The sequence below is a fragment of the Uranotaenia lowii genome, chromosome 3, assembly GCF_029784155.1.
Source record: "Uranotaenia lowii strain MFRU-FL chromosome 3, ASM2978415v1, whole genome shotgun sequence".
NCBI lineage: Eukaryota > Metazoa > Arthropoda > Insecta > Diptera > Culicidae > Uranotaenia > Uranotaenia lowii.
Window position 1 is genome coordinate 253,489,344 of NC_073693.1, and position 15,049 is coordinate 253,504,392.

At 33.3% G+C, this 15,049-nt stretch overlaps 1 protein-coding gene across 1 annotated transcript in view; it reads right to left on the reverse strand.

Annotated features, from left to right (window-relative positions):
• The window catches only part of LOC129758082 (monocarboxylate transporter 7), a 43,651-nt gene extending 38,315 nt beyond the window's left edge, over positions 1-5,336 (reverse strand). Inside the window, exon 1 of the mRNA XM_055755524.1 lies at positions 4,915-5,336. Within this exon, the coding sequence (XP_055611499.1) occupies positions 4,915-5,263 (349 nt within the window). The 5' untranslated portion in view covers positions 5,264-5,336. The remainder of the gene's footprint in view (positions 1-4,914) is intronic.
• Positions 5,337-15,049: the final 9,713 nt, after the last annotated feature.

Genomic DNA, 15,049 nt, shown 5'->3' on the forward strand with positions numbered 1-15,049 from the left:
ACCATCACTTTTCCACATGAACGTTCATGATACGTTCTTATCGTTGTCGAAGTAAAGTTTGATATAATTGCTACGCTAAAAGAGAACATCACCATTTCGGATGCAGTAGATGTATCGTATAGACAGTTTGAGATACAGTTTTTTAGTATGCGGGCATACATAAATTTACAAATAGTGAAACAAGTTTTTGTCAAACAAAAATGTCGGCAAATCAAAGAGAAATTTTTTTGGACTTTGGGATAAACATTTCTCGTTTCCTTTATCAATGTCAGCAATAACTCGAAAAAAAAAAATTGCTTTTTCATTTCATTTTAACAAAACCTTATTCCATTGACTCAAAGCAATTTGATTGAATTAATTGAAGAATTGTTTCAATTGACCTTTTTTCCTCGTTGTGTAGTCATATTTGCTTTTAAATTAGTGAAATCCTGGTAGAATAGTTGAAATAATTATTCTGTCAAAAAGAATATTCGTAGAATTAATTTTAAGACAATCAACCGTGAAACTCAAAACTTATGCAATTTTTCCAATAAAATGGGTTTTTTCTTCTCAATTATTGAGTGTCTGCAATGGAAGTGTTTCCGTTTTAAATTTGCTCCTACACCGGTGGGGAGTGGGTGTTTTAGCCGATTCTAAAATTTTAAATTGTGCTAAAACTGGTATACTTAAAACCAATATTTACACCTGAACCGTTGCAGGTGCTCTTATACGCCTTTGTTCCAAATTCATGCAAATTTGGAACAGGATTTCAAAATATACGACAGACCGATTTAGTTCACGGTGAGAAAATTTTAGCCAACAATGATTTCTTTCACACATGTTTGGGCAACATTGGGTGTGATAATAGTTTCTTTTTGAGATATTATTTGAATGTTTTTTTTTCGCTTCAACCACCCTATACGTAACATAAATTGAGAAAACATGTTAATAAAAACCATATCAAGTATAAATAACAGATGTCACATTATTCTCGATTTAATATCTTTAAATAAAAAGCTTTTCATTTGGGCTCGACGAATTATATAGTGAATCCAGTCAGCGTTCTACAATTTAAAAAAAATAAACGAAAAGAAAATTTTAATACTTTTTCGATGAGGTAAAATAAATGTTTATTGTTTGTTCTATAATTTTTGTTTTATTTGAGATATTGAGAGATTATTAGTTTCGTATGGTTTGCTCGGAGTTTTCGTCAATATCAGCATATTTTTCTGTATCCATACATAAATTTACAAATAGTGAAACAAGTTTTTGTCAAACAAAAATGTCGACAAATCAAAGGAAAATTTCCTTGGACTTTGGGATAAACATTTCTCGTTTCCTTTATCAATGTCAGCAATAACTTGAAAAAAAAAAGCTTTTTCATTTCATTTTAATAAAACCTTATTCCATTGATTCAAAGCAATTTGATTGAACTAATTGAAGAATTGTTTCAATTGACCTTTTTTCCTCGTTGTGTAGTCATTTTTGCTTTTAAATTAATGAAATCCTGGTAGAATAGTTGAAATCATTGTTCTGTCAAAATGAATATTCGTAGGATTAATTTTAAGACAATCAACCGTGAAACTCAAAACTTATGCAATTTTTCCAATAAAATGGGTTTTTTCTTCTCAATTATTGAGTGTCTGCAATGAAAGTGTTTCCGTTTTAAATTTTCTCGTACACCGGTGGGGAGTGGGTGTTTTAGCCGATTATAAAATTTCGAATTGTGCTAAAACTGGTATACTTAAAACCAATATTTACGCCTGAAGCGTTGCCGGTGCTCTTAGCGTATGATTGGTTTTCATTTTTATTCGGTAGTAAAAAATGTGTAGTGAAACGGACATGAAAAAAGAAAGGTCACGACACATATCTCGAAAACTGTTCTACTGAGATTTACTTTTGAATTTCATGTTCGGACTCAGCGCTCGATTTCACATTGAAAGTGATCTGCAGCTTACTTAGTTGAAAAAATGCTGTAAACTACACTTTACCCAAAATCACACTTAAAAAACACAAAAAGATACACTTAAAAGTGAAAACTCTGTGAATTTCTTTGTTTCAAGTGGCTCATGTACATTTCATTTGTCTCTCACTTAAGTTTTAAGTGACCGAATCAATATTCACTTACTTATCACTTGAGTTTTAAGTGACCGGCACAGAATGTTACGATGTTCACTTGAAATTCACTTGACTGGTCACTTAAGCCAATATTCACTAGCCATCACTTAAAATTCAAGTGAGTTTTTGCATAGCGAATGTCAGCAATGTCAGTATTGAAACATCAGGGGTTTGTTTGAGTTGAGAGTAATTTGTATGTTTTTAAACAATTATATTTTTCCATAGGTCAACAGAAACCTCGTGTGAATCGGTAAACATGTCGCAATGACCTTTTTCAATGCAATCAGGTTTCAGATACGTTTTCCGATGATGATTTATTTTGTAAATATTCAATTGCAGTGAAATTAAAGTAAGTATCATGCAAAACAATAAATACTTGTTAAACTTTTCTTTAATTATTATTTTAGGAAGATCAACCAGAATGTCTCATCAAACAAGTGAGGGTTTTACGTTGTATTTTTGAAAACGAATAGTTGTTTTGAAGAAACAAAGCTGATTCATGTTTGATATTCCGAAATTTCACCTAAAAACCACTACAACTGAAAGATATTAATGACCTGAGCAAACATTTGAAATTGACTTTGCCACTCACTTGAAATTTACTTGATCGGTTGCTTACGTGATATCACTTGACGGTCACTTAAAATTCACATGAATTTTCGTTTGGCCAGAATTCACTCCAGATGCCACTTACCTTTAAAGTGAAATTTATTTTCAGTGTTGTGTAATTTGAAGATAGGGGAGATAATAAATTTGTTTGATCATTGACGACGATTCTTCGTTTATCTCAGTCCCCTGCATTTTACACTAAACGGTGAGGCGTAGATCCATCAAACAAAGCAATACTAAAATAATTTATGACTGTTTGTTGAATACAAACAATTTGCACACACTCTTACATTATGTTTTTGGTGCTTTGCATCACCCGCCAAGATGCTACAAGCCATATAATGCAACAATCAAAATAATCGATCATGAATTGTAAATGAATAAAAATCTCCTCTAACAGGAATCGAACTAGAGTTTTCTGATTACCTCTCCGTCATCTTACCAATAGGCCAAATCACCCGATGTGAAGCTTTAGCTCTATCATTCAGTTGACTACATAGAGTTGAATCTGCTACTAGATGCTACGGCAGAAAACGCTCATCGTGCCCCGAATAATTGTGCTCTGTTCGCCCCGAGTCAACAAATTTTAGTAAAAACGCGTTTTAAAATTGATTTTAGAGAAAAATTAAAAATTGATGATGGTGAAAATTGAGGAACAATGTGTTTATCATGTTGCAGTGCGTGCATTATAGATTAAGATGATTCAAAGATCATAAGAGCTTATTTCCTGGTGCTTGAAAATTATAATATTTTCGTCACGTGAAAGCCTACACTCAACGAAATCGACACATTGAGGCTATGTGTGAGCCTACATAGATTTTTGCAATTTGATTTCCATATGAATATTATGTGCCACACACATAGCAAAAAAACATAGAACGGCTGATTTTGGCGACACATTAAAAACATATGCTTCACAAATGAAAACAATAAAAAAAATCAATAGAAAGCATTTGTGAGGAACAATTAATTATTAAATTTTTCCGCAGTTGAAAAGTTTGTTTATTCTAAATATCTTTCAATTTATTGCATATATTGATTGAAAAGCACACAAGCAATATTGTAGCGATTTGTTCCAATCAACACATTACACACACACACTTTACACATAGTTTCGGGTGGCAACTAGTCCGAGTCTTCAGCTCCCGCTCCAGATTCCTTTGGATGATACGGAAAATGGCTTTTCCTATTTTCATGCCGGAACGGTCGCTTTTTGTTGCGAAGAGGCTGTCAATCGTCACCGATTGGTCCGTGAAAAATGTTTGGGGAGATGTACAGCATAGTTCCATGATTATTCGGCATCCTATTGGCGAGAAAAATTTACAATTTAGATTCTATTTCGAGTTTCACTAAAATATATACTTACACAAATTTATTATTCACAGGCTTATACTTTCACTACTGATAAGGTTTCACGGGAAAATAGCTGCAGCTCTACATCGAATGGTTTACATGGAGCTCGAACGTCCTCGCGGACACCTTGCGCTGAAACTAATAATTGGTCTTCTCCATCAGCGGCATCCATTTGTATCCAGTGCATGATTTCTTTGTTGTAGCAATACCCGTAGGATGTAGGCTAGTTCAAAATCCGAATCCTTGAGTGGAGATGAATTCGTCATTTTACGGTGGTATTGCGATACAATTTTTTCCTCCCGGCACCATTTTAAAACGCGGACGACTGATTAAAAGCTGCAAAATTTGTTCGAAACCCACCATTTTGAGAACTGTTCAAAACTCATCGAAAACGGAGTTCGATGATTTTTTACGGTTTCCACACGCTCATTTTAATACAGTCATCAGTATTTATTATTTCCACATTAAAATTATGTGTACTTATAATAATTTTTAAGCGATTCATATAAAGCAAAATTAATGGAAAAATGTGTGGAGAAACATATATTATAAATGTCGATTTTTTGCAGTGTAGATGTTTTTGTTTAAATATTTCAGTTAAGATGTTAAGCCGATTTTTTTTCTGGTGACAAATTAATACTATAGGAAGTACGAAAATATTCCTCATGAAATTTATTTAAGAAAATGCGTACTTTTGAAGAAAAGAGAAGTGCTTATTATGCCCCGGGTGCTCGTTATGCCCTGATCTGCCCTACCTTTCAAGTTTCTTAAAATCAACTCCGCAAAAAACTTGTTTTTTTAAATTAATAATATTTTAATATGAGTTTCTTTTGAAGTTTACGTTATGAAACATACCTTGAAAAACACTAAACGAGATCAGCAGCTCATTGGTTGACCGCACGAAAACGGTCAGAAAACTTCCGCAAACGTACAGCACGGCTCCAACTAAACCCACCGTTCGACAGGACGTTTTCTTCATCAGCGTATTGGTGAAAAGGCCCGCAAAACTCAACGCACTAAAGAAGCAACTAGTGATCAGCGCTATGGCACTGGTTTCTTCTCCCAAATTAGTTAGGAAATCTCCAAACATCAACCCAAACGAGGGAAGAGACCCAAGCGAAACGGTAAACATGGCGGCCATCCCAATTCCCACCAACAGCCCCCATCCACCCTCGGGAGGAACTTTCTCGTATCGATGACCCATATCTGGTTCAATCACTTCCTTCACAGTTAGTTTGCGAATCTAACGATACCCAAAATTGACACATTCGGTTCAAGTTCTCGGAAAACACTGAGAGTGGTTAGTGTAACTTACCACGGTCGTGAAGCTGCAGGCAGGTATTCCTCATCTCAGTTTGATCAGGATTAGTTTCCGTTTAGAAACAGATAAAACAGTAGCATAGTTGCTGATGACGGCTGTCTGCTCATGGATCAACGATTGTTTTCCGAGCGTGTTTCTGGGCAAACGCGAGATATTGCAGAATCTACACAGAAAACGTTGCGTGTTGTCGACGAGCGATAGGGAAATCCTTAACGAAGAGATTATTCTAGCTGGATGTTGTTGGCATTGGAGAAAGTAAAAATAGATTCGAAGGATTCCGGAACGCAAAGCGGAAATGAAAAAATACCTAAGTTTTGGTTTTTATAATTGCTAAGTAAATTTTTGAGGCATTTAGACAGTTTGTTAAGTTTTCCTTAGCACTACCTAAAATTTAAAAATACCTTATAGATCAGGTTTCGTATGCAGAAGAGTGTTAAAATCGTTTTTTTACAATTTTTCCCGGTATCCCAAGAATTCCCTGGATATATACGGCTGATGGTATTAGCGAAAACTTGGCCTCAGCCATAACCTTCAAACTACATTTTTTGTCGCCATCAATTTGACGTTTAGTCCATTGGTAAACAGAACAGGAAGAGGAAAACAACATTTGTTTACGTTTTGCTACGGTTAACAATATCAAGTGGTCTGGAAATTTATTTCGTGAAATAAATAAGTAGGATTTGATATGGTGAGTGTGTGGGAAGCACGAAACGCCTAAGATTTCTTGAAGCGCTGATTCTTGATCGAAGTGATACGAAACAACAATATATTCTTTTAGGATCCGAAAGAAGAATCTCTGTGTTACTCGCAGAAAGTTCTACTTTGTGGTGGTTCCGATCCATATCACATTAAACTGCCAACGGGGACATATTTCGTTGACGGTTTCGTTTAACGAAATTTATATCTATTTGGTCCAAGATCCGTTTCCTCTCACTGGAGAGTTCAAAAGGTCGGTTGCTTTACTTAAAACAGTGGTTGGTTAATAATTTGAAAGGAGCACTTTGCCAAAATGGAATATGTGTTGTGCATGGATTGATACACAATTCATTTTCTTTGAATAAATCACCATTACTCATATGGATTCTACTGAAATTAAACGGAACCATACTGGCAGCACATTGCTAATGCACCATTGGAATCCTGGAATCATCAAGCACAAAGTGCCACATTTTTTGCCTTGCATGAAATGCGAACAACAGTTCTTGATAAAAAGGGTGTGTAAAACATTTTATACAAAATTTTGTATGTTGAGAATAACATAAATCTAATTTTTATATTTGTAGCTATCGGTTATTGATTTGCCAGCTTATTGGAAAACCCCAAAAGGCATACAGAATCAGCTGCACAACAAGATCAATGAAATCGATTTTGGAAGAAAAATTAACAGGAGCTATGTTCTTCCAAGCTCTTCAAGCCAGGAACAGTCAAACGAAAGGAGCACTTCTTTGCTGCAAGCACTCCAAGGAAACGATCAGAGCTCAGCTGTAATAATGGAATTTTGTGGTGAAACTGCAACATGTGCAAATACAAACAGGCAATAGATGAACAATTAGGTGGTTACTGTTTAAGTAATCTTTTTGACGAAGTATATTCTCGTAAAACACCTGTAAAACTTCGAGAATTATCTGTTAGCATATATGCAACCTATCTAAAAATCCTGATTGGTTGAAGCTAATCGAACTGTCAACAAAATTTCAGAACCATACCGAATGGTGATGCAAATTTAGAACTGGGTGAATCACAGCTTTAGTCTTCAAAGATGCGTACAAAGCAATTGGACAGTATTCAAAAACTACTGTCAAGAACATTTGTAGTCCCAGCCCTGTCCCACTAAAAACTGCAGCAACTCATTACGGTGTTAGAAATGAACAAACTGCTGTCAATCAACTCTTTTCCAAAATTGGTGAACAACATTCGATTGCAGCTACAAGAGATGCGTGCTACGACCCTTTTTAAGGAGCATCACCGGAAGCATTACATTTCTTCCGGGGTAATTCCGACATTGCTTGTCATCTTTCTCCAGCTCTTTTAATGTTGGACTCGCTGTAGCTCGCGTGTTTATTAATCGTTGGCGTAATTTTGCATTTTGTCGTGTTATCTTTTTATTTATTTATTTATTTTTTTTTTTGATCGATTTACCTGCTAACCTAAGTCCTGATTTCTGAATTTCTTCCTCGTAGGAGACTGCTGTTTGCACACATGAATCGCTTGATAAAATAGGTCTAACAATCTTATCAGTGGAGTAGAATGGTGCAGAATCATTGAAAATATTTAAATATGAATATGATGAACTTTATAAGTCAATGGCTTTATGTACTTACTTTTCATATTTTCGATCGTTTTCAATAGCATCGTGGAAAGACGTACATATTACATCGAAATGAAATGCGCCGTTTGAAAATGAACATATATCTTCTACATCTTTATTGACGCTGTTTAGGTTGACAGTTTTTGATTCCTTTGTGGTCAATGAGTTACTATTTGGTTTTCATAAAATTTTTAAAATATTAATTATTGAAACTGGAATAATTTTTATGTTATTATTTTGTTATCTTTTTCTGCTTTAGTAATGCCGATTACTGTCGAATTACTGTCCGGAACATGGTTGGCAAAGTTTATTGTTGGAACCCAATCAACATTCCGGTGGTCCAATAGTTCTGACGGCTTGCCTCCAAAAAATGCAATCCACATACCCTTAAATTAGCAGTAATTTTTTTTAAATTGCTGGAACGTATCCTTTTGGCACGGCGTATTTCGGACATATTCAGTCTATTCTCAAAAATCGTTCCGGTTAGTGATGGGAGCTTGTGAAAAGATATTCAACATTCAGTTTTGGTCCTGCATCCTTTCACTACACATTTATTCGCCATTTTTTACACTGTCGAACACGAAAAGTATTCCTGCACGAGCAAAACGTTACGAAACGTTGTTATTGTCTATAAAAAATCATAACAAAAACAGCTTTAGTTTTGAGGTTATGGCTGAGACCAGCGATGCCACATTAAAATCGGTATTTTCAAGTCCGAAAAAATCGGTGTTCGGTATGAAAATTTCAAAAATCGGTATAAATACCGATTTTTTTTCAAAATTTTAAAACCATTTTTTATTAAAATGATATTTAAAAAAATGCTATTTTGCTGATATCGAAAAGACAGTCCACTAGGACTTTATTGTGTTACTCACTCTAAACAATATTATTATTTAGTATTTTCATACTGAATACTAAACAGGGGAACAGAATTTGTTTGCTGATTTTAAATCAATTTATTATTCTACATTAATGGATCCAGATCTTGCCTAGATGTTCTTGTTTAATAAATGCACAGTTGAGGAAAAATTAATTTCCAAAATTTTTGAAATTTGGAATAGATAAGATTACAGCTATTTCTAGCATCATTCAAGAAGGTTGTTGAGACTGGATATTATAGATTTTGACTCATTTAACAACTTTGTTAAAGGCTGCGAACATATTGGACTTATCGAATTTTTTAAATATCAAAAATTCAATTCTTTTAAAAATTTCTCTGAAATTTCGTAAATATTCCCGTTTTCTGCGGTGTTGAAAAAAAAAACGAAATCAAAACTTCCATAACTTTTTTTTTAAATCAAAATTACTTATGGTTTCAGGGAATGTTGATTGTTGTGTAAACTCTTTATTTTTAAAATATTTGTAATGTTTTAGAGCTTTGCCAAAACAGCGCACAAATTTTAAAAGATTTTTTATCAGTTTTTAAAAGTTATATAAAAACATCGGAGTTTATTTTTATTTTGTGGGCTTGTGCTGTTTATCAAGTGCGTAAAATTATCCTAAATTCCTAAATTTTTAACATACAACTTCAAGACATGATCTATTTATGTCTTAAACTGCTATACTCCCTAATCTACTATGTTATTTGATAATCAAAATTCGATCTCAAGAGAGTTGGCACAAAGATGCATTCGAATACTCTGAGACTTGCTAGCTCAATAGGCACTAGAATAATATTGGTTCGAAATTGAAAAAACAAAAGCAAAACGAAAGTTATAGTTATATTCTGCAGGGCTAGAAGCGACCATGAAGCAAAAAAGTAGGTAAAAATAGTAACTTTAAAGCAAAATTAGGGTAGAAATAGTGACCAAATCAAGTCGAAAAGTAACTCAATAGTGATTTCAAAATTCCTATAGAACGATTCCAAGACAATTTTGCTTGTTGAAAATAAGTTTTCTAAAAGGCTCTTGGTCTCACTAATAGAAAGGCATATGTTGGAAAAAAAGGAACATTTTACCTAAAACAATTTTGATGATTTAGGAATTGCGACCACAGAATCCTTAAGTTCTGAAACATCAGTGGGAGAGAACTGAAAGATCGTACCCTATGGGCTAAGGCAACTGAGCCTGAGGGATAATTCAAGTTTATCCATTTTCTTTGAAAAAATAAAACATTAACATAGTTGAAGAAGACTCAAATTAAATTGAAAATTCTACAAATGTACTGACTGAAATAAGAAACAAGCACTTGTTTGACAAAAACTTTAAAGCATAAACTCGAGATTAAGTTAGGCACAATTTTGAAAAATGACAGATAAATAAAGAAAGTCGTGACAAATCAATTGGAAGATCCTTATAAAAAAGTGACAGCACATCGATACAAGATTGAAAATAGCTGTACAGTATGTTGACCGAATATTGACAAAAGACTTTCAGAAGATTAGAAAAAATTAACGAAAGATTCAAGATAATCGCACAAAAAAGCGCAGAAATTTCACAAGAATAAACTTCTACGTAAAATATATTTTTGTTAATTCAAAACTAACTCAAAGGACATTTGCTAATAATAATGAAACATTAAGCAGAATTTTAAAACAATCATAAAAAAATAAAAAGTTTTAGAATGCCTCGAACACTTTGACAAAAGCACCTATATTTTTTTGGAAACATCTCAGAAGTTCATCTGAATATTTACTGTAGAAAATTTAAGAGCAAACTTGCAAAAAGATGGAGATTTAACTGACATTATTTTTGAAATCATCAACTGATATCAAGCTATCTTTTAAAGAATAATGTCTATAAATATGCAAACTTTGAAGTAATAACTAGATTTTTTCAATTCGATTGAGTAACTTTTCACAAGTTCACCTCACATTTAAATCAACCAAAACTCGATAAGCATGACAAATGTTACTTGCCATGCCACTTTTAAATGTTATTATTTGGAAGCTTTTAGCAATTAAGCGTGGTGAGTATTAGTTTTCATAATGCTTGTTGCTTTGTGAAACGAGTGACATTAAACGAAATTTTTAAATAATTAGAAAAAATGTTTAAAAATTAGCTCAGATATAAAGTTATTATAGAAAAATGTGACTTAAGAGACCAAATTTCAAAATAAGTAACATCTGAGTGACCAGTCTGAAAAAAGTGACAAAGTTACTAAAAAGTGACCAACTTCTAATCCTGTATTTTGATAAATTGTGTCAGAACGAAGTTTTCAAAAATCGTTATGAAATCGGTAGGTTTTGCCAAAAATCGGTGTTCGGTATATACCGATTCTTGGGTCAAAATTTGCCCAAAAATCGGTATGAATACCGAAAAATCGGTAGGTGTGGCATCTATGGCTGAGACCTTTCAATGGGTCGATTTACGATGACGTATTCTCCCTTTTGTGGTGACAGTTCGCGCGTCCTGTTTACAAAATTTTACGAACGAGAAGGGGTGCGGCGAAATTTTTCGTGTAGCTGCACGGTCAAGAAATTTAACGCAAAACTCAGTTTAAGGATAGCAAAACATCAAATTCCATTCTGTGAATTTAATTTAGCATATTTTTTAGTTTCTCACGTTTATCTCTCCGGAAATGAACAGAAAGTTGAAAATTCGTAAAAATTTCGAAAAGGAGTTTTGTTTATTAAAATGTTTCAACATGTTTTTAAAATTCTTTTCACCACATTTCTTCTGGACCAACTCACTTTGCATTGAATATTCTAGGGCAGCGCTTCTACTTGAAATAAAAAATCCTATCAAATAGCAAAATTTGGAGGCTTCTAAAGAATTGGAATGTTTCGAATTGATTGTCTGGAAGTTTCTTGTGTTATTTTGACCAGAAGCTGAGAACAAATACACATACTTGTACAATAACACTACTCAGGGAAAGAAGAATTCAACATTGGAAAATTCTCCATTTAACATACTGTGAAAAGGGCTGAACCGTGTAGGGAACGAGAGCAACATAGGAAGGAAAAATTGGAAGAGAGGAAATACTTTAGTAGAGAGAGAGAGAAAGAGAGGGGCAGTTATAGAAGTGAAGAAATGAGTCCAGTTGAGAAATAAAGAGCCAGTCGTATGAATAGCTTTGACAAGGACAGACGGCAGCATAATTCATTTAAACAAAAAAAAAAAAAAAAGATACAAAATGGCTATGCCACGACGGCCGGGACACGACAAACTGTTCTGAATTTTTACGATATGAAATTCCGAGGCAAAAAAAAATAACGTCAGATAGTTTAACTTTTAAGTTTAAATCCATTTATCCCTGTATTTCTGTTTTCAGCTGGATTAACAAACAAAATGATTGATTTCTCATTATTTGATAAGCTAAAAATATTTAATTTCTTAACAACTAACTTCCTTTTTAAATTTATTTTTATCCCAAAATTGAGCTGAGAACTATTGCTAAAAACGTATGGTTGAGAATTTAATGAGGACCCAAATATTTGCTTTGTTTCCTCAGCGTGTAGAGTTGGAAAATAAGGAATCAAAACAGGAATCGCGAAGTGTCAAAAACAGTGAGGCCAGGCAGTGCGTGAATCGACCTATACATCCCAATTATGAAACTCGCATTAATTCATGAGAAAACTGTGGATTTTTAAAAACCGTCGTTTTCGGGTTCAAAGTAGATTAACCTATTTGGGAACGAGAAATCTTTCTATGCTTATTTGAGAAACCTTCCTCCATCCAGTGGGGAGACAAATAGGGAAGATGGTGGCTCAAATACATTTTTGCATAACTGGATAACTTTTTAAGCAAATGGCGCCAAATATGGTATGGAAGAGTACCGTAAAAAGGGGTAACATTGATCACCGTGATAGTTTTGATCAACATGAAAATTGTCCACATAATCATCAATAACTAAGTCTGAGTCTAAGTCTTTCCACGTTTAAAAACCTACATGTTGAGTTTCAAATTGGGAAAAACTTGGTTTGTTTTTCAAAATTTCAAATTTCGGTAAAACTGTTATTTCAAAATCTTTAAATATCTGTTTTTTTCGAAGGCTCGTAAACAAACACCCTTCCTGATAAATTCAAAGCGTTTAGAAGCAGCAGGTTAATTTATGTGTGAGTTCAACTTTTTTCATTAGTAGGGTAGAAGCACTAGTTATTGAACAGGTACCAGATATTGAACACTAGTAAAACATTTACTGATTAAAACAATAATATACAGTAGAAAAATAAATCAAAATTCGTTGTGCCACTGTTGAAGCATTTTATACCTATGTTCAAATTTTTATTAAGAATCTCGGACTCTTAAAGCCACAATCCCCGAAACTTGAATAGGTGTTCAAATTTTGGCTTGGTTTTTCGACTGGATGAAGAAAACAGCCTATTTTTGATTGGGGGAAAAATTGGATATAAGACAAATAAACGTCTAAGATAAGTTTCGTAAAGAAATGCATGTACCAGTTATTGAACAAACATCGGTTGGTGTTTGGAAATGTAAACAAACTGTTTCTTGGTTGCTAGCTCAACCAAAATCGCCCCTGCAAGGCATACTATCAAGCGAAATACCCCTGAATATATGCAATGATAATCAATGTTTACGTGTTCAATAATTAGAACATTGCCTGTTCAATATTTGAATCATTGTGTTTAATCATTGGGACAAAAGTAATTTTGAATAAAAAGGCTTAAATAATAATTTCAAAACATATTTCCACGAAAAAAATATATCGATTCGAAGCAGAGAAATAAGCTTAAGCTACGGCTACGCTATCAAAATTTTATCAGAAAAACCTTTCGTTATTATTTGTTGGCCACAAATATGGTGAATCCCAAATATGGTGTTCAATATATAGTGTTCTTACCCTATATGTATAGTTTTTGTTGTATTTAGAGGCAAATTTTTGATATTTAAAAAATAGGGACGTTTTTCAAGAGTTAGTCAAGGACTGAATGAAAAAAAGTGGAATTGTGCGAGGACCTAGAGAATTGAACGAAGGCAAAATTTCATTTTTTTTTATAATTAAAATTTTATAAGTAATGTTGATTCACGCAGCATAATTTTCCATCTTTCGATTTTAATTGTTTTTCGACCTTAACACATTAAGAACCGCGATGTTTTTTCGGACCGCGGGAGAAATTTTATGCAAGCTAATAATTTATTTTGGTAGATTAAAGACACTTATGATAAAAAAACACAGTCTATATTGCAGACACAACGTAATGATTGGAAAATAAATTTTAAATCAGGTTTTGAGAACAGGATCATTTTTTTTTTTGATAAAACTAGTATAAGGTATTCTTATATTTGAGTTGGAATTCAAAACTCAGGTTTCAGCTTTTATTTCTAGGGGATGATTTTTATTATGATTTAATCTTAATACCATATAATAAACAAGCATATTGAAATATCAATATTTATTAACGTTACCATAAATTTTAACAACGTGTGGCAAAGCACACCAGGTCAGCTAAATTTGATATTAATCTTAATATGTTGGATATATTTTTGTAATTTCTTCATAATTCAGTTCTCATGTCGATGTAATTCTCGAAAGGAAACAGTCCTAAGGTCACAGGATAGTCACATTTTTTCCCGCAAATCACAGTCAAAGCGTTGTCCTCTGGGTTGTGAACCTGATGATCTGCCATGTAAGAAATTGCATTCAACATTGGTATCAAATTTTCTCATGCTCAGAATGAATGCGCCCGGTAGGTAGGCAAACGAATGTTGGATCACACCGTCTCCACTCCAGATTCAGAATAGATACCTGAAATATTTTTAATGAAACATTTCGGATTTTTCTTACTATCAGAACCATAATCCATAGATGCTTATCACAGATAGCATTAAAGGTTTTCGGTCAATATTTGGAGGATCAGATTCCAAAGGTTAAACTTGTTTTAGAATTGAAGATTCCTACGGTAATTATCTAAAGAGTACATGTTCCCGTTCTTGTTGAAAGAGTGCTTTTAAACGAAATGAAGGAATTTTCATCAAACATTTTCATCAATCCAATGATTTAAGAGAATTTTATAAAAATTGCACCTTTACAACATGTAGTCCTGTTATGCATTATCTCGTTGGTGAAAAGATGTTGAATTGAAAGTTATGAATTTGGCGTTAATTTTAAAGTCAATAAGTACTAAATTTTTTGTAGTATAGAACATTCGCGGTGTAAAGTTGCTTGACCACGTTTAAGGAAAAATGATATTAATGGATTAAATTCCAATGAAAAAGGAAAAAAAAGTTCATTATTACGAGGTAGGTAAGGTATATGATAAGAAAATTGATCTCTAACATTATGTAGATACTTAAAATATAAACTCTCATCACACAACTAGGCGTTTTGCATTTGATCTAAAGCAACAGTTTAAATCCCAAATTTAACAGTTTTCAACAACTCGATTTTGCATAAATATTTTCGGGAATCTTCATTTTCTGTCAAACAAAATAACAAATCAATTAGATGTAAGAAGTTTA